Raw genomic sequence first — 22,457 nt, forward strand, 5'->3', positions numbered from 1 at the left:
CCAGTGTTTCATCTGATAACCCCTTATCAAGAGAGAGCAGCCAGCAGAGAGCAGCCACCAGCCACATCCCCAGCGGCAGCCTGTGCCTGTCCCTGCACTGCCCTCCCTCCCTCTCTCTCGCCTCCCTCTCCCGCTCCGTCTCCCTGTCCCTCTCCCTCTCCCTCACCCTCAGTTTCGCTCTTGCCCACTTCCTCACCCTCACCCTCTTCCTCGCTCTCACCCTCATCCATGCCTTCATTCTCGCATTCTTTGTCGCCCTCACCCTCACCCCCTCTCGCCCTCACCCTCGCTCTGTTCCTCGCCCTCTTCCTCACCCTTATCCTCATCCTCGCCCTCATTCTCGCCCTCTCTGAGCTCTGTTCTCTCGGAGCAGCCTGCTGTCCTTGCTGGGCAGAGCTCGGAGCTGCTGGGAGCGTGGCTGCTGTCTAACCCCACACCGCTGGGGCTCCTGGGTAACCGTGGGCTTGCAGTCCGTCTCCAGCCCTGACAGTGAAACGAGGGGGTTATTTCTGTAGCGGGGCGTTCTCACGGCTCGGCGTGTTGAGCCCCTCAGGTACAGTGCAGGCTGAACATGGCTGGCTGGGGGGGGGGTCCGGGTTCTGGTCCTGTTGGCTCAAGATAACACTGCTTCTGTATCCCACTGGATCCTGGTCCCACCAGTTCATGGTTCCCAGTGGTTCTGGGTCCCGCTGGCTGTGGGTCTTGCTGGTTCTGTGTGCCACTGATTCAGGATCCTGCCGGTTCTGGTCCCGTCACACAGCAGTCCGACCCATTTCGGGTTTTATGAGACGTGACCTCTTGTTAAGTTGGAAAGACAAAGCACAATAAAAATAGGAAAATATTAAGTGTCGCTGTTGATGTCACTTTAATTTGACATGAAGTCAGGTTGAAATACGCAGCACCTAGTTTTGGCTTTGAGCAGAACCAGCATCAGCCTGATCCGTCTAATTCTGATCACCCCAGAACCCACTGATTCTCAACTACTGTCCTGTGCCTATTTGGGATCTTGGTGCTTTAGATCAGCAGATGTACTGTGGCCTGCTGATCACTGTAATTTTAGGAGAGGCTGAGTACCCAGTGAGTCTCTCCTGCAGCGTGAGGCCAGCCTGCCCCAGCGCCTGAGGTGTTTGTCTGCTCCCCTGTTGTGCCTGGTGTTATGTCTTAGGCACATGATCTGTGTTACTGTGGGCCGGTGGTGGATTTGGGGCCACGCTGGGTCCTGTGTTGTGTCCCTTTCTAATTTCCCTGAAAACGCTAAATGAACAAAGGAACCAGGAAGACACTTGGCACTGAACTTTGCCTAACAAATGAGTCACCGTGAGTCTGACAAGATGTGCACTGTCTGAACTCTCGGGTTACCAGAGAGATATCTCAACCTGATTGCTGCGTTTTAATAATTTGCATTACTGTTCAGCTATAGTGTAGCACAGTGAAAGCACTTAAGTTCATTTTTGCATTTTTATTTGCTTTGTTCAGACACTTTTCCTTTTTTGCATCTGGGTCATCGTGTGTGTGTGTGTGTGTGTGTGTGTGCGTGTGTGTGTCTGTGTGAGTTAGAGTGTAAGAATGTACGAAAGCATGCGTGTGTATGAAAGAGTTTGTTCTGGCTGGACTGTTTGCAGAAATTAACAATCTGTTAATGGAGAAAAACCTCCAGTGAAAGGTGTTATCTTGTCAGTCTTGTGTCTGAATGTCACCTTACCAAACATTGTGCTCTCTGAATTGGCCATGACCTCTCCCTTGTTCCCAGTTTAGTTAGTTAATCTGGAGTGACATTTAAGACCTTCTGGACTGCGGGTCTGTAGGATCTGGCATTGGCCTTGCTTGCGTGCCTCTGTAATTGGTTTCTGACTTGAGGATGTAGCGTACTGTGTGTATATAGTGGGGGTACAGTGTGCTGTGTGGATACAGCGTGCCGTGTGGGTACAGCATGCCGTGTGGGTACAGTGTGCTGTGTGGGTACAGTGTACAGTGTACTGTGTGGATACACTGTGGGTACAGTGTGCTGTGTGGGTACAGTGTACTGTGTACTGTGTGGGTACAGTGTGCAGTGTGGGTACAGTGTACTGTGTTGGTACATTGTACTGTGTGGGTACAGTGTGCCGTGTGGGTACAGTGTACTGTGTGGATACACTGTGGGTACAGTGTGCTGTGTGGGTACAGTGTACTGTGTGGGTACAGTGTACAGTGTACTGTGTGGGTACAGTGTGCTGTGTGGGTACAGTGTACTGTGTTGGTACAGTGTGCTGTGTAGGTACAGTGTACCGTGTGGGTACAGTGTGCCGTGTGGATACAGTGTGCTGTGAAGGTACATGCTGTCTATCAAGCTGTTATTTCCACAGTGTGTCGGCTGCGTGCTGTGGTCCCTTTCTGACTGGTGTGAAATAAGGCAGGCAGCAAGACTGCAGTCAGACAGCTGGCTGTTTTGTGTCTCCAGGTTACTTACAGGGATTTCCAGTAGATACCTGTTCACCTCCTGGACAAATACATGTTGCAACCACTATGAATAGACTGGATTTATAGATGCTTATAGTATATAATAGAAAGTTTACACTGAAGACCAATGACATGGCCTTCATCCATCATCAGAAGACCTCTTATAGGTTTCAGTAACCCAGAGACACAGAGCTTCGGTCTGGACCGAAATGAATCGTGATCTGCCAAGGACAGGATAGACTGCTTTACACAAAGGGCTGTGGGAGCGTGGAACAAGCTCGCCCAGCTATGTTGCTGAAGCCAATACCCTGGTTGCTTTTGGGAAACAGCTGGAGGAGATCCTGGGATCAGGACAGGAGGCACTGCTTTACACAAAGAGCAGTGGGAGTGTGGAACTGGCTGCCCAGCCACATGGTGAAGCTGAATTCCTGGCTCCTTTGACTAAATGCCTGGATGAGTTGCTGTACTAGAACCTAAATAGACCAGATGGGCTGAATGTCAGTTCTTTTATTTAAAGATAATGAAATAAATGTGTAAAGTAATTTTTATGTGTTTTTTACTTTAAAGATTTAGATTTTTTGTCAGGTACCACAGAGTGTAAGTGTACAACATAAATGTTGTACGTGTTGATAACCAACATGATTTGTTTATGTTACAATGGCCCCAGTCTGGTCACTCAGTAGGGCTACAATATTGCATTATCGCTTATCCACCCAGAATAAGATCAATCGACTTTAATAGACCTCCGTTGGGTGCACTTCTCATTGACATTGCACTTAATTGGAGGCCCTTAATCACCGGCCGATGTGAGGTTTCAGGCTCGGTCTATCTGATGGCCGCAGGTCCACACGGTACTGTCTGACAGCTCAGGCCCCGGCAGAGCAGGGCAGGCCAGCGGGGAGACAGACACATGCAGGAGGAGGTGTGGCTCTTCCACCCAAAAAAAGGCCTCTTGTCCTCTACACTAAACAACCCCCCCCACCACATACACACCCACACACCTCCCAGCGTCACTACCCCACCCCCTGGCCTGCCTGAACCCGCCTCCCCCCTCCTCCCTCTAACCTCAGTTATCAGCCACTCTGCCAGAAACTCTTCAGTCCTGCTGAGCAGCACCCCACTCCGAACGACTCTCGCTCTCTCTCTCCCGCGCACACACTCGATCTCAGATCTGTCTCACCGCCCCGACCCGACCCGCCTCGCCCCCTGTCTGAGAGGGACCCGGGCTGGATGCCCCGAAACTGGACCGCTGAAGCCAGCACCATTACACTGCGGACCAACAGGTGGGTGACCTTTCCCTCTGCATCTATATCCAGGCAGCGTGCTGCTCAGAGCCTTTCCTTTCCTTCCTTACCTCCGCTGCAGACTCCGGGCTCCGGACTCGGGCCCCTGTTTTTTTTGGGTGTCTTGTGAGCAAGCAAGGGGTCAAAACCAGAGACGAGGTGTGTGCACGCACTAGCTTTCTGAGTGCGTTAGATGGATTTTGCACCAAAGAGAAATGCTTTGAAAGTCACCCTGTTATTAAATTTATACATTGTTTTAGAAACGACTGTTATTAATTCTAGTGACAACTGCTCCCTGATTGTTTCACAGCACAGCTCCTTGCTGTTGCAGCGCAGTAGTAGATCACATCCTTCGTAAATGTAGCAGGATGACTGTCAAACCCTTCTGCTTCGCTGCAAAACTGCCTCTCCATCAGCTCTGACTACCTCTGCAGGCCTGTGCTCTAGCTGTTAAAAATAAAATGGACATTGGGGGTACTGGCCCCTGCCTGAGCACCCCGAAGCCTGTCCAGTGGAGCTCAGAAGATGGGGGGGCCAGGCTGTGTTCTGGAGCGGTTTCGGAGTGTGTCGGATTGCAGGGGCAGCTCTGTGGCTGGAGCAGTGTCATCACTGCCTGGATGACCCAATGTGCCTGCCCTGGGAGAGCCACACTGAGAGCCCTCTGCACGCGCACAGCAGCCGTCTAAACTCTCCCAGAGCGCACACATCCTCGTCCACACAACACGGAGGAATGTACGCATTTCTTTTTATCTTCATAATTTTGTCACGCTGGATTTGCGACTGTGTGGGTGGAGACAATATGTCGGTTAGCTAATCGGAGGGTTTGGGGTTTTTTTTACACTGTACACAACTTGCTCAGAGCCCCTCTTATCGGGTCTCACTTGAGTCCCGATTTGCACGAGCCTCCGTCGTCTGCCCCCTTACGTCCTGCAGCTATCGGCCGCGCTCCTGAGCAAGCAGGGCTCGGCAGCGATGTTGCGGCGAGGACGCGCCGTCCGTCGAAATCCGTGCGGCCGACCGCTCCAGCGCGTTTCCGCACGGACAGTGCAGCCGGGGGCGTCTGACAGCGCGGACGCTGGTGAGGCTGCTGTCCTTGAGACAATGGCTTCTGCTGTGAAGGAGGTTCATGGCCGTGAGGCCCGGCTGACACTGAGGAGACGTTCTGAGACGGTGCTCAGAGTCCATGCTGGCCTACTGCAGCCCTGGTCCCAGACAGCTGTCCTCTAGCTCTTCGAATCGGTTCATGACACTTCAGAAGCTATAAGCAGAGTGATTCTCCAGGAGCAGGGCTGCAGGGCACTAATTCACAGCTTCGCTGGTGATTATTTGTGGTTTTGCAACATTAGGCTTTAGGTGTGTCTCATGCCCGCAGCCCATGGGCTCTGAGCTTTATTTGTGTGTTTCAATGCAGCTGTCGAGCTGTCAGGTCTCACTTTTCTGATTTTCATAGCCAGGAGTGGGAGCAGGGAGGGGGGGGGGGGTGTCTTTACATTGTGGTTCCATCCAGCAAAATGACAAGCATGAAGTCTTGATTGATAAACAAGCATGAAGTCTTAATTGATTAACAAGCATGAAGTCTTGATTGATAAATAAGCACAAAGTCTTGATTGATAAATTGACCCAAAGTCTTGATTGATGAACAAGCACGGAGTCTTAATTGATGAACGGGCCTGCTGCAGGGCTCGTTGGACTGTCCCCTGCTGTAGCGCTGTCCCAGTTTCCCTGTCCTCCTCTCGAACCCGGAGCTCCTGGAAAAATAAGGTTATGCGCTGTACTGGTTATCTTCACATCTTCCTGTTTTTTTCATTCAACTTTTATTGCATTGTGTGACATATTACAGTCATATAGCAGATTGCTTGTGTGTACAACGACAGTTCTCAGGGTTGCTCGAAGCTGAACTAGTAGAGCTGTCACAAGCTGGGTGACTGTCCCCTCCTATCCATAGTGACTCGGCACTCACAGCATGACGGGGCAGTTTGTCCCCGAGTGTGAGGATGAGCCCCCTGCTCTCACTCCTCAACTCGCTGCCAGCTCTGCTCCACTGACGTCTCTGTGCTCCGGCCTCTGCTCGGCCTCTCAGTGGGCCAGGTCATGCGACTGTGATGCTCGTTATTTAAACCTCCTAGGCTGCAATCAGTAAAACACATGCTTTGTCTCCAGGGTTGGTACTGAGTGGTGCTGCTGAACTTGGCGAACACTATTTTTCACTTTTTTCACTTTCCAAACAAACTTGTCCTGCTTTTAAGTGAACCTTGCAATTAAAACCTCACTCGGTAGCTTGTGCATATCGGTCTTGATCACGAGAACTCTTTATGTTTTTTTCTCATGAGAGATTGTTGTTGTTAAAATTGTCCAGTTGCTCATGCTTGTCTTGTTGAACCATTAGCACCTACAGGAACAGTCCACAGTCCTCACAATGTCCACTGTCCCCTCTCCACACACACTTCCCTGTCCACACACTGTCCACTGTCCCCTGTCCACACACACTCCACTGTCCACATACAGTCCCGTCTTCACACTGTCCACTGTCCCCTACCCACACACAATCCCCTGTCCTCACACAGTCCACTGTCCACACACAATCTCTTGTCTGTACACAGTCCTCTGTCCACTCACATTCCACTGTCCACTGTCCCCTGTCTACTCACAGTCCACTGTCCACACACAGTTCAGGTGAGAGTAAACAGGAGCACCTGAAGAAAACCAACGCAAACATGCCAGGAACATACAAACTCCACACAGAAGGCAGTAACTGGTCCCAGGTCCCCACCGCTGGGAGGCACCAGTACACACTGCTGGGTTTAAATGACAGGAATTATTTGGCGTGAACCTCCAGTGCACGTTCAGGAGGCGAGAGAAACAAAAGCTGGGCTGCAGCTGGGCTGCGGCGAGTCGCGGTGAAGCCGGCGCTGTCTCCGGAGCCGCAGTTAAGAAAGGCATGGCCCCGCGGATCGGAGCGGGTCGGGCGTGTGGCGGTCTGGAAGGACGTACCTGAGCTGGGATAGTGGTCGGAGACGATCCCGAGTTTTGCATTCTGGCAGTCGGCGTCCCGGAGCGCTGCTCCGTCGCGCGGGCCGACGCACTCCCATCGCGCAGCTGGGCTCCTCAGGGGACAGGGCCTGTGTGCAGCTAGCTCCACGCCGCGTTCACGGCCAATTTTTATACCCTGTTCTTCACTGCAAGATAAGCCAGCGGCTGATAAATGCTCTTTATCTGGAAAAAGAAAGGGCTTTGATAAAATGGGAGCTGTTTCGTGTTTCGAAGGCGCTCTCCCCCCCCCCTCCCTCCAACCCTGGAGGACGGGGTCCTGACAGCCCACGCAGGGACCTGCCCCTCGTCCACTCACAGCACTTCCATGGCCAGCCGGTTAAAACACGAAGCATCACGAGGGAGCAACGCCGCCCCGAGTGCTCGGACCTGGCTGCTTGTGTCTGTCCGTGGTGGACCCAGGCCCCGATCTCACACCTACCTGTGAGGACCCAGCCGGCGTCGCTGACTTGTCTGGTGAACGGTAGAGTGGCAAACAAAAGTATTTGATTAAATGTAGTAAATATAGAATCACAACCTATTTATTCTGGATTTTTTGCCCTGGATTGGCGGAAAACACTCTATGATGTCTAAGTGAACACAAAATTCTACAGATCTCCTAAATTAATTATAAATAGAGAGCAGAAAATAAGTGATGATTTAATGCTCAATGCATTATGATTCTGCATTGTATCCAAGGGGGGGGGGTGAATACTTTTGATAGGCACTGTAGCATTCCAAGGGCACAGCAACACGCAGTTTGCCACCAAGCCTGGACAGCTTGAGGGACCGCTGTCGTGCTCCCCTCCCAGTGAACTGTTTTAACTCACTTTTGGATTTTTCCCATTTCTTCCACCTGGGTTTCGGTTCGGCTCCGCTGTGCTGCGACGCGTTCTCGTCCGATAACGAGACCCTCTTGTCCTGACCGGCGACCGAGCGCCGCCTCTCTCTCGCCGAACCCCCCCAACCCGGCTGACAAACCACAGTGCTGCCCCCTGCGGGGCGGAGCCAGTAGTGTGGCACCCTTGGGAAATTCCCAATCACGCCTGGCCGGTCAGCGCACGCAGGCCCGAGCTCGGGCGCTGGGTTTCGGGAGATAACAGGCCCTGCATTCAGCAAGTGTCAGACCTTCTGCATGGTCCTCCTGGGGCACCAGTGCCCCTGCCAGCCTGAGCCGAGATGCTGTTCATCTCTCCTGGGCCCAGATCCCTTCCCTGATCACCTGCAGGGCTTGCAGCTGTGGCTGGGTGGATCGATCGATCGATCGAAAGGTAGTGGTCAGCTGTGCTGCTAAACAACTGGACAAGCGTGGTGTGGTCATTCAGCAAGTCATTTCGCTTTGCTTGATAACTTGATTCAAAGACCTATCTTCAATCAAAAAATACACTTAGCTCGCAGAGCAGGCTCTGCAAGCGAATCAGGACCACAGGGCTTTGACAAAGAGGGAGGGTCGAGTGTCTTTTATTATTTATTAACATTATTAAGAACAGAATGTAGGAGGAGATAATTTACACCAAGAGTTGTGGGTGGCTGGAACAGTCTGCCCAAATCACAGTGCAGCTGAATTTCCGTGATCCCTCAAAACCGAAGCTGAGTGAGGCCTGTGGATCATTAAGACGCCGAGCCCCCAAACGAGCCAGGTTTGGCCAGACAGTCTCTCCTGCGTGACTGCGTGCTTTGTGTTCATGTCATCACAGTCTGGCGCTGTCGTGGGCAGTGCAGTCCGGAGCCAGGCGCGGCGAGGGTGGGGTGAACGTGGGCGCTCCTGCGGGGGACAGCCGCGGTACGTGTGCGGAGCGGAGCCTGCAGCTCGACTCCGGTGACAGACAGAGAGATGTGGGGCCAGATCTGAGGCCGTGGTCTGTAATCTCCCTTCCTGAGGGCTGAGCGGGGCTCAGTATCATCTGATCCAGGTTTCATCACACGGCCGCACTGTGACAAGGCGGGAGATACAGCCGCCCAGATAACAGCTCCAGCAGCACGGAGGCGGCCGGGCGCTGGCGGGGCACTTTCTCCGGGGCCTGACTTATCTGCGCTTGCTGGTTTTCCTGGGGCGTGCAACTCAAAATATGTTCTGATCGGCGTGCGCGGGCGTGCGTGTTGGTATGGCCTGGTCGTGGCGTGCACACGCGCTGGTGTCTTTCTGCTTGCGCCCGTGCGTTGTGAAAGCTGCCCGTGGTGTAACACGCATGTGGTGAAGCACAGTGCTCTCACGGGGGAGTGTGCTCAGGCCCCAGGGGCTTGGGAAGCCAGGGCTGCAGAGCGTGCAAGGCCAGGGACAGCCAAGCGCTCGAGAGACAGGCATGGCAGAGGGACTCTGGAGACGCCAGGCCAGCCTTCTGAGACCAGCTGTCTGCAGGGGTTTCGCTGTGGGCAGCAAGCGTCTCCATGCGAGAAAGTGCCTGATGCTGAAGGACAGGGCAGAGGCAGCTGGAGGTGTGTGTGAGGTACCCTCTCTCAGCCAGCTCAGTGTGTTCTAGAGTGGGGGTCTCTAGTCCTGGTCCTGCAGGGTCAGTGTGTGTCTGCAGGAGGTCCAGTCTGGTCCCGCAGGGTCAGTGTGTGTCTGCAGGGGGTCCAGTCTGGTCCCGCAGGGTCAGTGTGTGTCTGCAGGGGGTCCAGTCCTGGTCCCGCAGGGTCGGTGTGTGTCTGCAGGAGGTCCAGTCTGGTCCCGCAGGGTCAGTGTGTGTCTGCATCTGAGGACTGATCGGGTTTGCATTCCAGAGCTGCTTTTAATGTCCTGAATCAGGGTGAGCTGGCTGTACTGGACACGTATCATGTCCGAGGTGTTATCAGAAGCAAGGCTGTAGGGGAAGGAGAGGGTTCTTCGTCTCAAACGATCCCCTCCTCGCCCCGTCCCCAGGAGGTCCGCAAGACATTGACCGTGGCGCACAACTGTCGAAAACCCAGCTCGTGTCCCAGCTCGGTCTCCGCATTTCGGAAGCCTCTTCCGTTAATCGCGAGCTCCCTCCCCCCCCGCGCGGCGAAATTCTCTCTCAAAAGTCGCACGAGCTTTTTAATAAACCTGCAAAAATTAAAAAGGTAAAAATCTGCTTCTGGGGCGTTTCTGTAGAAGTGCGAAAAATGCGCATCTTCTATGGCGGCCGCGCAGGTGTCTAACAAACAGAGACACCAAATAACCTCTTTCGTCCCCCGGACAGCTCGGAAAGGCGGGAGACTCCGTCATACTGGGCACACACTCACACACAGTGACACAGAGCAGGCCCTCCCGGTTCTGGTTCTGTCAGAACCCACAACTCCTGGCCCCGCGTGTCAACCTGACTTCCGGCTTGCGTCCACCTGAGCTCCGCGTCAATGAGGCTCATGGGCTCGCGGCTGATGAATGTCTTTTTCGGCTTTTACCACGTGGGATGGGCTCAATGATCCGCGTGCAGGGCCCTGAACCCTTCAAATCACGCAGGTGTGCACAGTAAGCGGCAGGACTCCTGCGGGGGACGGGGGAGCATTTTCAGGTGGAGGAGCTGATACAGAATCTTTCCCTCCTTCATCTGGAGATCACGAACTGATGCCCAGTTAATGAATTAATTAGTTTTTTGTTGTGCCGGCAGAAAAAAAAAAGGCGGCGGGTGACTTGATCCCTTATTCCTAAGCATCTCTGCCACCGCTGCACCTGCAGCAGGGTTCTTTCTGACATCTGTCCGAGGACAGAGCGCGGAAACAGGCTGACCCTGCGCTACGGGTCTGTCCCTCCAGGGGGGCCGTGGTATCTGCTCGGTGTGGAGCTCTAGCGCGCTGCTGTGCACGTTATCAGGCAATTGTACTGGCGTGCCCGCAGCGTCACGGGCGTTCGCTCCTGAACTGACCAATAATTCTCCTGCGATCCTGTGATCTCGGGGTGTTTACTGCCGCAGCAGATGAGCAAAAACGAAAACTGTGTTGTTGTTTTTTTTTTCCTTTTCGTGCATGGCCCCGCGATAACGGCCCAGTTTGAGAACAGCGCGCCCTGCCCCGTCCACACCCCGCCACTTTTGCGTCTCGGGTGGGGCCTCCGCTCTCGTGGGCGCCCGAGCAGGGGGCGTCTGCGGCGGCGGCGCGCTTTCCTCTTGACCGATCACCGCTCTCGGTCCACCTCGGCGGAAAAGATTTCATTTCTTCATCGTGCGACGCAGCGCCAACTCACGCCCACGGCCACTCAAGGGCGCACCACCCTCGTCAACTGCGCGAGCGGCAGGCACAGGCCGGGCCGCGGCGCCCGAAAATTCACTCGCACTGCCGCTGGGCGACCAGAAGAAGATCATTCTGCCCCTTAGCCTCTCAGAGACGTTGTCGAAACCTGAGTGTAGGGAATGTAGCCGTAACTGCGAAAACGGCTGCGTTCGTCTTTGAAGAAGATGCACATTAGTGTAATTTCTTTTCACCTTCGTTAATAAATACTAAAGATCATTTCTAGGAAAGGAGCTGGGGAGGAGAGGGGAATATAAACATCTGTATAGAGTTGCCAGATCTCGATACTGTTGTCAGCACAGGAGACAGAGCAGGACAGCTCAGCTCAGTTCCCATCGCCATGATCTTCATCACAGCCTCAGCTGGAGGTGATCTTTCTAAAAAGGCTGGCGTGGAGCAGGGCTGCAGGCATTCTGAACCCCTGTTCTATGCTCTGTGCATCATCCCATTCAAGCAGCCCGACATACAATTTATTGTGTGTGTGTGTGTGTGAGGTGCAAGTGTCTTATACAGATACAGTAAATATCCAGCAGCTGTGTCCCCCTGCAGCTCCCAGCTGGCCGCCCACTGGAGCTCAGCAGGAGTGAGCCTGGCCAGTGCCTGGAGGGGAGACTTCCTGGGAAAAACTAAGGCCGCTGCTGGAAGAGGTGTTAGTGGGACCAGTAGGGGGCGCTCACCCTGTGGTCTGTGTGGGTTCTAATGCCCTAGTATAGTGATGGGGACACCATGCTGTAAAAAAGGTGCTGTCCTTCAGATGAGACGTAAAACTGAGGTCCTGACTCTCCGTGGTCATTAAAAATCCCAGGGTGTTTCTCGAAAAGAGTAGGGGTGTTACCCTGGAGGCCTGGCCAAAGTTTTCCCATTGGCCCTTACCAATCATGGCCTCCTAATAACCCCCCTCTCTGCACTGGCTTCATCACTCTGCTCTCCTCCCCACTGAGAGCTGCTGTGTGGGGAGAGGACTGGTGGGGCTGCACACTGGTGGGGGTGGAGGGGATCCCCATTACCTGTAAAGCACTTTGAGTGGAGTGTCCCGAGAAGTGCTATATAAGTGTAATCAATTATTATTATTATTATTATCGCTCAGCGTCCGAATCCTGAAACCGGATCCGTTCAGGCAGTGGGAAAAGTAAAAGATGGAAAAGTGTTTTCCAGTAACTGTCACAGTTCATGGTGAGTTACATTATATTAAAACTCTAACCCTTTGCGGCCCTGTTGGAACGACAGGCTACGTTTCACTGCTGAGGTCTGACAGGAGTCACAAATCCTGCAGGACAGTTCAACAGTCTTCCTTGATGTTGCCACTGTGGCCTCATGGAGCCGGGATATTGTCCAGAGCAAGCATCTGAGGATCAAGGAAGCTGTTAGCTTGAGCACTGCGCTCGGAGAGGGGTGCTGGGAGAGGAGCTTGCCGATACTGCAGCCACTGGGTGTGGCATCCGGAGTGGACATCTGCTAACAGAATTTAAAAAGGCATGCCGGGTTGCGCATGGTCTCCAATAATAAGAGCCCTGCGTGTTTATTAATAAGCGCCGCAGTGGGGCCGGAGAGAGCTTTTGGAGAAGTCGGCCTCTCTGCTGTCCCTGGAGCCAGCGCGCGCGGCCCAAGCCACTTCTCCAAACGCGCAGTCCTGTGGCCGAGAGGCTCTGGGCCGCGCTCGTTCCGAGCCCTGCTCATTGCAGAGCCCTGCTGGAGCCCGCGTGAGGAAGCAGCACGACCGCTGCCTGTTTACGCAAAAGGCAAGCTCTCTCTCAACATCGCCTTGCACAAGTTATCTGCGTGTTTACAGCCCGGACCGCAGCCACAGGGTGAATTCTGTTGGGCCCCGTTCAGCGACTTTTTGTGTGTGTGTGTGTGTGTGTGTGGGAAATGGGAATGAGAGCGCATGGGCGGGCAGCCAGCGCCCTGCCAGATTAAAATGAGCGCTCCTCGACTTATGCCCAAGACAGTGCTTTCCAGTGGCCGTGTCTGCGCCGGGCCCTGCAGTGGACGATGAGCTGTCCATTCTCTTCCTGTGTTCGGCAAAAACCCCTAGTTTTACATAAGCAACATAACGCCATTGTCTTCATTGTGCAGTCAGGGACAGCCACTTTCTTGTCTGTTTGCTAGGCATTTAACTTAATGGTATGGGTTTTGCAACTCAACTGATATCACATTTTTAAGAAGTTGCAGAATTTCTGCATGACTGATTTGGGGCTTCCTGTGGAACCTGTGCTTACATTTCTCAGTAATTCCCTTCAGCTGACTCATATTTTCATCTTAATTCATAACAAGGCTCTGCTGTTAATCAGATGAGATTGACTCGGTTTCCCTCTCTAACCCTCCGTTTTGTGCTGTGTAACTTTATTATGATAATAGTCGACCTTATCAGATTCTCACAAACCCTATCTGTGCCCTCGCTCTTTATACATTGTTGCAGAGAGAAGATATCGGGCATGCGATCTAGATTGTTTCCATAAGAGCACAACTGCTCTGTCACGCTGCGTGTGTGTGTGCGTTCAGCCCGCGTGTTTGTGTGGGTCTGTGTGTGCAAGGAGGTGCTTTTGTGCTTGTGTTGGGGTGACAGGGTGTGTGTCAGCATGGTCATCTAGGCGTAGCTGAAATAGTGTGACATGTCTAAGGCTGTGACTGTAATTGAACAGGGTTGGGTATTAGAGCTGCCGACAGCGAGTTGAATTTGCAAATGCATTGTCTGAAATGACTAAAACGTTACTGGTCATCTGAAGAAGCCTTTGGAAAGCAAAGCCCAGCTCCTCTGTCGCAATTTGGTTGGTGCTCTGTGCCATGTGCAGACTCTTCAGTTTCACTGTGTTTCACTCTTAACACTCTTGTGCCTTTTTCCTGTTAAACAGTGTACGAAGCATCAGCTTTTGATTCAGAATATCTTTAGGCAAAGGTATTAGTTGAAATGTCTTGAATCAGCTCTCAAGCTTTTATGACGGCTTAAAGATGGGAGAAATCCTGGCCCTGGTGTCAAAAGCTAGCAGTTTTCTGGCGGGACAGAGAGGGTGCCAGCAGCAGGAGTCATCAAGTAACACCAACAGGTCGAAAGTACAAGATCTTTTTCATTTAGACAGAGTTTCCCCTTTTTGAAGAAAAAAAAAAATTTTAACACTTTTCTCCTTTTCAACTCCTTTGGGGTGAACACGTCCTCCTGGGGAAAGCAGCAGCTGAGATGGGTGTTCACTTGCAGTGCTTCCCTTGTGTAGTGCGCAGACGCAGGACCCGCTGGGGCTGTGCACACACTGCAGGTCACCAAAGGCCACCCGCTTTCTTTGAAGTCAGATTTTAGCTGCTGGGTCTTTGGTATTTTTTTTTCTTTCTCTCAAGGCTCACTTTCAACCACATTGAAAAGGGGAGGTTTTGAAAGCAGGGCTCTTCGAAAGGAAGTCCGCCAGGCAAAGAATAGCGTCTGTGTCTGGAAAGCCACCCGCAGCTTCTTCTGCGATAAAAGGGAAAAGGTGTTTTTTTTTAGAAACAACATGCAAATCGCCACAGCTTCCCCCGCGGTTCGTCAGTTGAAGTTTTTTAACTTAGATCATCAATGAAATTGTCGATTTAAAAATCAGTTGAGTTTGTGCCGTTTCTCGGGTGCTGATGGTGCCTGTTCCTGGGCTCTGTGTTTCGGGGCTCTGTACATCCTCCTCGGACCCTCGTGGCTCAGAGCGGATTCTGAGACCCAGCGATCTGCTCCTGCCCCTCGCCGTCCTGGAAGTTGCTCACTGGTGCCCCACAATGCTGTGCGTCTGATGCCCTGAGCCTTCTCAGAGCAAAGCTGCTGCAGCTGCCTGTGGAATAATGTAAGCAGACAACATACTGGCAGTACTGCATCTTGCCTTGACCCCTGTAAGTGCTCTGTACCAGGCCGCAGTGTTACATCTATGTAAGTATTTCTGATGGAATTAATATGAGAATAGCTTTCAAATCACACAATGCCTTTGTATAACTTCCCCATGGTTTCAGCATGAGCAGCAGCTGGTGGAGAGCTGTGATCAGGGGCCTCACCTGTTGCAGGTAGACCTTGTGATAAAGGCCAAGCACCTGGCTGCCATCGGGGGATTGTTCTCAGCAGGTGTTTGTGATTTCTCTTTGGATCGGGGCTCTTTAGTTTATTAAAAGCTGATAACTGCGCACACTCATACACCTCATGCTTCTCACAGGAGGCATAGTGATGCCTCTGTTCCAGCACGGGCGGCGCGGTGGTGCGGTGGTCAGCATTGCTGCCTCACAGAGCAGGGGCCCTGGGGCCTCTTCCTGGGGTGCTGTCTGTGTGGAGCTTGCATGTTCTCCCTGTGTTCATGTGGGTTTCCTCCCACAGTCCAAAGACATGCTGGTAGGTTAATTAGCTTCTGGGAAAACTGTCTCTGGTGTGTGTGTGTGCCCTGTGATGGGCTGGCATCCTGTCCGGATATATCCCACTTTGCGCCGTCTCTCCCCGGGATAGGCTCCAGCTCCACTGAGACCCCAGAATTGGCTAAGGTGTTTAGGAAACGGGTGGATGTTCCGAAAGGCAGAGTCTGTGGGTTATTCATATTTGTCTAGTTATGCCTTTCCCAGGGCAGCTTCAAGTTGATACTGGAATGCATTTCCATTTCCTGAGACAGAACATGTCTCACGCGGCGCCGCTGCCTGGACCTTCCAGCTCTCACCCAGGGCAGGAAGTTACAGACCCGCACGTCCATGACACCAGCCGGGTCTCTGACAACGCAGCCCCGAAAGGTGCAGGGAGTCTGAGAGCAGGGCTCGTGCTACAGACACGGGCAGCACACCAGAGAGAGTGCTACCAGCAGCAGCCTGAGGCAGCAGCCTGAGTTCTCACGAAGAGCCCCAGTGTTTTCCCGTGAATTTCAGTGAGGGAGAAAGTGTGACAGCCCATCAGCCACGCCTGTGTCAAACTTCACTCTTGAGAAACACAAAGGCGTCCCACCGCACCTTCAGGCTGAATGTCCAGGATCGTTTACACAGGTTTTGGACTGTGAAAGAAAGGAGGTTATCGCACACTTTCGAACATTGTCGAGCTTCTTTCCAGGCTCGTGCACGGGGCCTGCGCTCCGAGTGACCGTTCCTGCATTTGGTGTGAAAATTCAATCCGGACGAATGAATGAAAAATGCCTCCGGTCGCTGGCAGTTTGAAAAAAAAATGTAGCATAACGGCACTCGGCTACACACGGAAAATCACAGGGCTTTGTTTTATTTCAGATCTTTGTTTTCTGAAAGCCCTGTGTATCGGTGCTGCCAACAGAGCAGTCCTGGGATACCTGCCACGCTGGCTCCCCCCAGCTGTGACCTGCTGTGTCTGTTTAGGTTCTGCTCCGTCTGCTCTTTGCTCAGACGTTTGCTGGTAGACTTTAACGGAGCAGAGACTTCAAATGCTGTTGTGAAAGACTGTGCTGTCGGTTTTCTCTGGAATGGCGCCACACCTGTTCCACGGGGGTTGACTCTTGTGTGTTTTTTTGCTTGCAGGGGTGGCCAACGCACACCGCTGCAGGAGGTACCTTCACCCCTGAACCCCTGAACCCCACACCGCCCACGGCCCCGTGAGCCCACGAAAAGGGTGCCCCGACCCTTCCTCCCGCCCCCAGATGATGGAGGATTCTGCAGAGACACGCTGGGTCTCCCCGGTCCTCATCGGGCCCGACCCGCTTTCCGGCTTCCCCTCCGAGCAGGGCCTGATCCAGCCGGCGGAGGAGCCCGAGTCGTTCTACTCCAGCGTCGATTCGGACTTCACCACCCTGCCCTCCTACTTCTCCAGCCCGGCTCACAGCCGAGCCGCCCCGGCCTACCGGCACTCCCCAGGTCAGGGCCGCCCCCAGCACCTTGCTTCCCAAAGCGGGCAGCCTCCTCGGCATGCAGCTGGCCGGAGATCAGGCCCATCGCATGCAGGCTGGTTCCTGTTCCATAGCAGCCCGATCCATGTCGGCCTTTACCGTGAGCCTCGGGCGTCTATATGAGCGGCCAGCAGCAGGCCCTGGATATTAAAACCTTGTTACCTTGCTTGTTGTTTTGTATAAAACCTCACAGGCAAACGTGTGAAGGTAAATAGCATTCAATCTATTTCGTTCCTGCTTTATCAGTGCAGTTTGTACAAGAGCCTGCAGTGCGTAAAATCTTGATCAGATTTGTGTGCGATGGGCACCTATCTCTTTTCCTGCAATGTTTCTTAAGTCCTGTGTTGCACAATGTAAGATGCTTCTCTCTCGCAAATGTATCCTTCTAATGTATATAGAAATATATCCGCATAGTAACGTTATATCTGAACAATTGCAAACCCCTCACGTCCCCCTCCCTGTCTCTTGATCAGCTATACCCTGCAAAACGGATTTTTCAGGGTGTAACAGAGGCAGAACACGTCTCTCTCCGTCATCTCCCTCTTTAATGATCTTTTCTTCCCCTCTTGCTCTCAGTGTGATTTTAAACACTCTTCCCTCTCTCTGTCTCTGTGGTTTTCCCCCAGTGCGCCAGGTCTACTCCTCCTCCTCTCTCCTCAACAACCTTCAGTGGCTCGACGGGACGGCCCACTCCCTGAACTCTCCGTACAACCCCCCTCCGCACCCCTCCTGGTCCGTCGGCCCCTTCGGCAAGACCCCGTTGTCCTCCCCGGGGGGCTCCCTCTCCCTCTACCCCACCTCCTCCTCTTTCACCTCCCCCAAGGAAGGCCTGCCTTCGCCGGGCCGGGACGACAAGGCGAGCCCCAGGCTCCAGGAGGCCTTGAAGGCCGAGCGGCTCAGCCCCAGCAGCGGCATGGGGGGTGGCAGTTTCCTGAACCTGGGCTCGGGCGCGGGGGTGGCCCACACACACTCCCACTCCTACACACACGCCCACACGCATGCGCTGGGACCCTATAGCCCCTACATGGCCTCCCCACAGGATTACAGCACGGGTGGGCTGTACCCTACACCTGGGGGGCTGGTATCCCCTTCTTCATACTCCCCCAAGCTGCGCAACAAGATGAGACTGTCCCCTTCAGGTAAGGAAAAAGAAATCGTCAGTAAACGTTCTTCATTGAACTGTGTTAGGAGCATAAAATAGGAAACCACGCATCTGACTTGTGTTTGTTGCTCCATAAGAAAATCTGACCCATTTACTAGTTGATTGATCCAAGGATCTCACCCAGACGTTCCTTGAGATAAGTTACGATATCAGCTTCAGCAACTTGCTTGGGCAGCTTGATAGACACTCCTTCAACCTGCGATCATCGTTGTGATGATAATGGCTTTAATTCTTGCCTGTGCAGCATTTATTCCTTGACATTTGTCGTTTCCTCGTGCGCTGGGTTCCTTGATGTGTACGCACTGTGCTCTGCCCTGAACGTTGAGCCCCCCCGTTGCAAACACGATCCACCGGCCTGCTTACTGTTAAAGATAGTAATAATGATTAATAATAATTCCTTACACTTATACAGCGCTTTTCTGGACACTCCACTCAAAGCGCTGTACAGGTACTAGGGATCCCCTCCACCCCCACCAGTGTGCAGCCCCACCTGGATGATGCACCAGTCCTCTCCCCACACACCAGCTCTCAGTGGGGAGGAGAGCAGAGTGATGAGGCCAGTTCAAACAGGGGGGTTATTAGGAGGCCATGATTGGTAAAGGACAGGGGGAAATTTGGCCAGGACGCCGGGGTAACACCCCTGCTTTTTTTGAGAAACGCCCTGGGATTTTTAATGACCACAGAGAGTCAGGACCTCGGTTTTACGTCTCATCCGAAAGACGGTGCCTGTTTACAGTACAGTGTCCCCGTCACTATACTATATATATGCAAGTTGTGAGTTGCAGAGTGATATGGCTGCCGGCCATATCAAGATACAGCAGCGTTCCTGGTCGCCGGTGCTGTCTGAGCACCCTGCCTCTGCGGCCTGCGACGCTGGGACGGCGGTCGGACTCGTGACCCCGGGACGTTAATCGTGTCGTCTCTCTCGCACGGCTGACAGAGGCCCGGGAGTGTGTGAACTGTGGGGCGACCAACACGCCCCTCTGGCGCCGGGACGGGACGGGCCACTACCTGTGCAACGCCTGCGGGCTGTACCACAAGATGAACGGGCAGAACCGGCCCCTCATCCGGCCCAAGAAGAGACTGGTACGTACGGCCCGCTTTCTTTACCGGTTCCACCCACTCGGAATAACTCCATTGGAAAGAGCGGGCGTCCGATACCACAATACTGAACGGCTTTCCGCTGCTTTCCGCTGTGCTCTGGAAAAGAAGGATAACTTCCTACTTCCCGGTCTCATTGACTCTGAGTCAGTAGAAGATAAATGATCCAAAACATGCTAGTTAGAACTGAAACCAAATACACCTTCTGAGCCAAGCAGATCCCCATCTAGGAAAACGCAAAGAACAAAACAGGAAAATCGATAGTTGAACGCAGGAAGGGAATATCTGAGGAACAAGTGTATTCAAGTGTATTCTTCAGACTGTGTTACCTCGGTGCCCGAGACCCAGAGGCAGGAAGAGAGCACGCCGAGCCGCGAACCCAGAGCTGAAAAAAAGAGAAATTAGAATCACCAAGAGAGAACAGACGAATACTGCAACAGAGCCAAAAACTGATGCAAACCTTTTTTTTTTTAGTACTGCAACAGCAGAAGACATGAAGACCTATAAAAGCCAAAGCAGTAGTTTGGGGGTTTATGAAACATGTAACTGGCCCTGAGGTTCTGCAAGGACGTGCACGATTCAAAACTTATAAAACTTATAAAAAAAACATATAATCACCCAGATTCACTTAAGGCAATAACACCCAGTGGTATTTATAGACTCCTAACTGGGATATTCCGTCCTTTCTTAGAATTAGTGCTGTACCCACAGGCAGGAGAATCACTTGTAACTGGACCAGATCGATCTTAATTCTGCTATTGCTAAAGCTATGAAAATGATAGATTTAAACTGGGAGAATACTTAGAAAACGGGTGATTCAGGAGACAGCCAATGTAGATTTAGAAAGGAAAGAACTTGTTTTATTGCTGGCTGTGATTCTTCAAATAAAGCATTAAGGACAGTTGATAAAATATACAAGAAGACACATTTACACTTCCAGAAAGCTTGAAGTATGGTGCCTCATTAAAGCTTGATTCTTGAATTGAAATCCATGGGAATTCACAGTAATGAGTACTTTGAGCTGGTTAATGAACAGGAGACATTGCCTCACCTCACAGGGCACAACCATGTGAGCAGTAAGTAACCATGTGAGTAGTGGTGTGCCACAGGGGTACCTTTTAGGCCCTTCACTCTTCTTGATCTGATTCAGCTAATTAGATTCTGGTACTAACTACTGTAGTTAAATTTTCACATGGTACAAAAATGTGGGAAACTCAGAAATACTGGCAAGAGACTTAGACAAAATACCCGACCCTTGTTAAGTGCAAAGTGATCCACACAGGAAGTAGTTCCAGGAACTTACACTACATATTCACAAGGGAACATACAGTATATATAAAGTATATAGGGAGGCTTCCTGGTGCAATCTGGAGACAGCACAGTATCTGACTCCACATCAAAAACAGGTCCTTCAATAGATATTTTTCATCCCTGCATCACCAAGTTACTCACAATTAAACATGCTTGTTAACATGAAAGGTCTCTGACTCCTGACCTTTCTCCTGGACTTGAGCTCGTACTTCACCGCACTGCTGCCTGGTCATCGGACCTCTGACCTCTGACCTTTCACCCTTCCTCAAGCATCCTCACGTTCTCTCCTGCCCTGCAGATCGTCAGCAAGAGAGCGGGCACCCAGTGCGCCAACTGCCACACGAGCACCACCACGCTGTGGAGACGCAACGCCAGCGGGGAGCCCGTGTGCAACGCCTGCGGACTCTACTTCAAGCTGCACAACGTGAGTGCCGCTCGCTGGGCCCGCACACCCGGCCCCTCTCCACTCCTTTCCATTCACAGGCCCTCTCCAGGCTTCGGACAGCAGCTGTCCCGTTCAGCGGCGTAGCCAGGACTGTTTACTGGGGGGGCAGGGACACCAGTGGGGGGGAGGGGGGGGCTTTGTTAAATGATATTATTTCCCTTCTGACACGGGAGGTGCAACTACAAGATTCCCTGCTGCTCTCCCCTGCACCAGTGACACTGGTGGCCCCTGTCCCACACTGGTGACCCCTGTCCCACACTGGCTCCGGGACCGTGAGCCGGAGCCGCAGACTCGTGCCGCGTTCACTGAACCGCGCGGGGATCGGTCTGCAGCAGTCTGCCCCTCATGCGCCTGCACTGTCCACCTAGTACAGGCTACAGGGGCGCTCCTAGAGAAACATTTCAGAGGCGTCGGAATAGTCTCCTGTGTTATCTGCTTTTGTCGGTAAACTAAAGACAATACGGGGTGTTTGGTAACAGCTAAAATGAGGTGGCAAAGCCATATTTGGGGGGGGGGGGGGGGCAGTGCCAGTGTCCCCAGCGCCAGTGTCCCCGGCGCCAGTGTCCCCAGCGCCAGTGTGGGCCTCCCTCCCTCTCTGGCCTCCGCGCCGTCGGGCCGGCCTGACCTTTGACCCCGGTGTTGCTCTCGCTGCCCGCAGGTGAACAGGCCCCTCACCATGAAGAAAGATGGCATCCAGACCCGCAACCGCAAGGTCTCCAGCAAGAACAAGAAGGGCAAGAAGGGTGCAGAGGCCTCCTACTCAGAGCTGTCCCGGGGCCTGGGGCTGGAGGAGCAGGGAGGGCCCTTCTCGCTGGGGCCCGGGTCGCTCTCCGGCCCCCTGCTGCCCTTCGGCCACCCCTCCCACCTGCTGCCCCCGCCCTCCGCCCTGCACCCCTCCACCACGCTTTCCTACTCCCACCACCCCTCCGCCGGCATGGTGCCCACTCTGGTGTAGGGGGCGCACAGACGCAGCAGTGCCCACCCGCGGACGCAGGCTCTCTCGCGCTCGGCTGCGGGGACGCCCCTGGTTCACAGCAAAGACCCCCCGTCCCCCAGCACCCCGGCACACCGGCACGAGGGGTACACCTCCCGTCAGGGACACCAGCCCCTCTCGGACGGGGGCGCCCCCCGCCGTGCTGCCTCAGCCCTCACCGCCACACGCTGTGGCGCCAGCGCCCCGAGACGCGGAGACAGGAAGGGTGTCACTGTCTCGGCGTGTGCGCTGGACAGGAGCGAGCCGTGCAGGGGCGCGGGGTCCCCCAAACTCTGCCTACAAACTGACCTCTCAGTTAGGGGTCTGGTCACCAGGGGGTGAGCGTCATCCCCCGGGGGGGGGCAGGTGGACACCCACCCTCCCCCAGTCCTCATGGGACACCCCTGGGCCACAGAGGTCAGAGGTCACGCAGGGATACTCAGGGCCAGGGTGACGCCTTCTACAGCCCCAGCGCCTCGGACGACAGACAACACGACTCTGAAGAACGATTTTCTACCAATTCCTTTTAATTTCCCTCCGAAATGACAAAGGTTGTAGATATAATTTTAAATATTTTCCCTATTTTTTGAATGGGTGGGGCAGATTTGTAAGAATTATTTAATCTGTTGTGATCTGATCCTGTTGTTTTTTTTGTCTTTTCAACATCCTGAAGTAAAAGAACATTAATAAATACCGTTTGTGACCATCA

At 53.2% G+C, this 22,457-nt stretch overlaps 1 protein-coding gene across 1 annotated transcript; it reads left to right on the forward strand.

The window, feature by feature from the left end:
* The first annotated feature begins 3,523 nt into the window (after window positions 1–3,523).
* gata1b (GATA binding protein 1b) lies at window positions 3,524–22,457 on the forward strand. The gene is made up of 6 exons (XM_088932336.1): window positions 3,524–3,719; window positions 16,392–16,724; window positions 17,383–17,895; window positions 18,859–19,004; window positions 20,629–20,754; window positions 21,434–22,457. Exons 2-6 carry the CDS (start codon window positions 16,511–16,513, stop codon window positions 21,728–21,730), a joined length of 1,296 nt encoding a protein of 431 aa, XP_088788462.1. The 5' UTR covers window positions 3,524–3,719; window positions 16,392–16,510; the 3' UTR covers window positions 21,731–22,457.

Source organism: Atractosteus spatula, chromosome 2 (genome assembly GCF_055471065.1).
Source record: "Atractosteus spatula isolate fAtrSpa1 chromosome 2, fAtrSpa1.hap1, whole genome shotgun sequence".
NCBI lineage: Eukaryota > Metazoa > Chordata > Actinopteri > Semionotiformes > Lepisosteidae > Atractosteus > Atractosteus spatula.

Excerpts from the sequence above, each read along its gene's own strand:
- gata1b (XM_088932336.1), top strand. The coding sequence starts at position 16,511 with ATGATGGAGGATTCTGCAGAGACACGCTGGGTCTCCCCGGTCCTCATC. Across the intron at positions 17,896-18,858 it reads GATGAGACTGTCCCCTTCAG|AGGCCCGGGAGTGTGTGAAC; the intron begins GTAAGGAAAAAG and ends CACGGCTGACAG. Across the intron at positions 19,005-20,628 it reads TCCGGCCCAAGAAGAGACTG|ATCGTCAGCAAGAGAGCGGG; the intron begins GTACGTACGGCC and ends CCTGCCCTGCAG.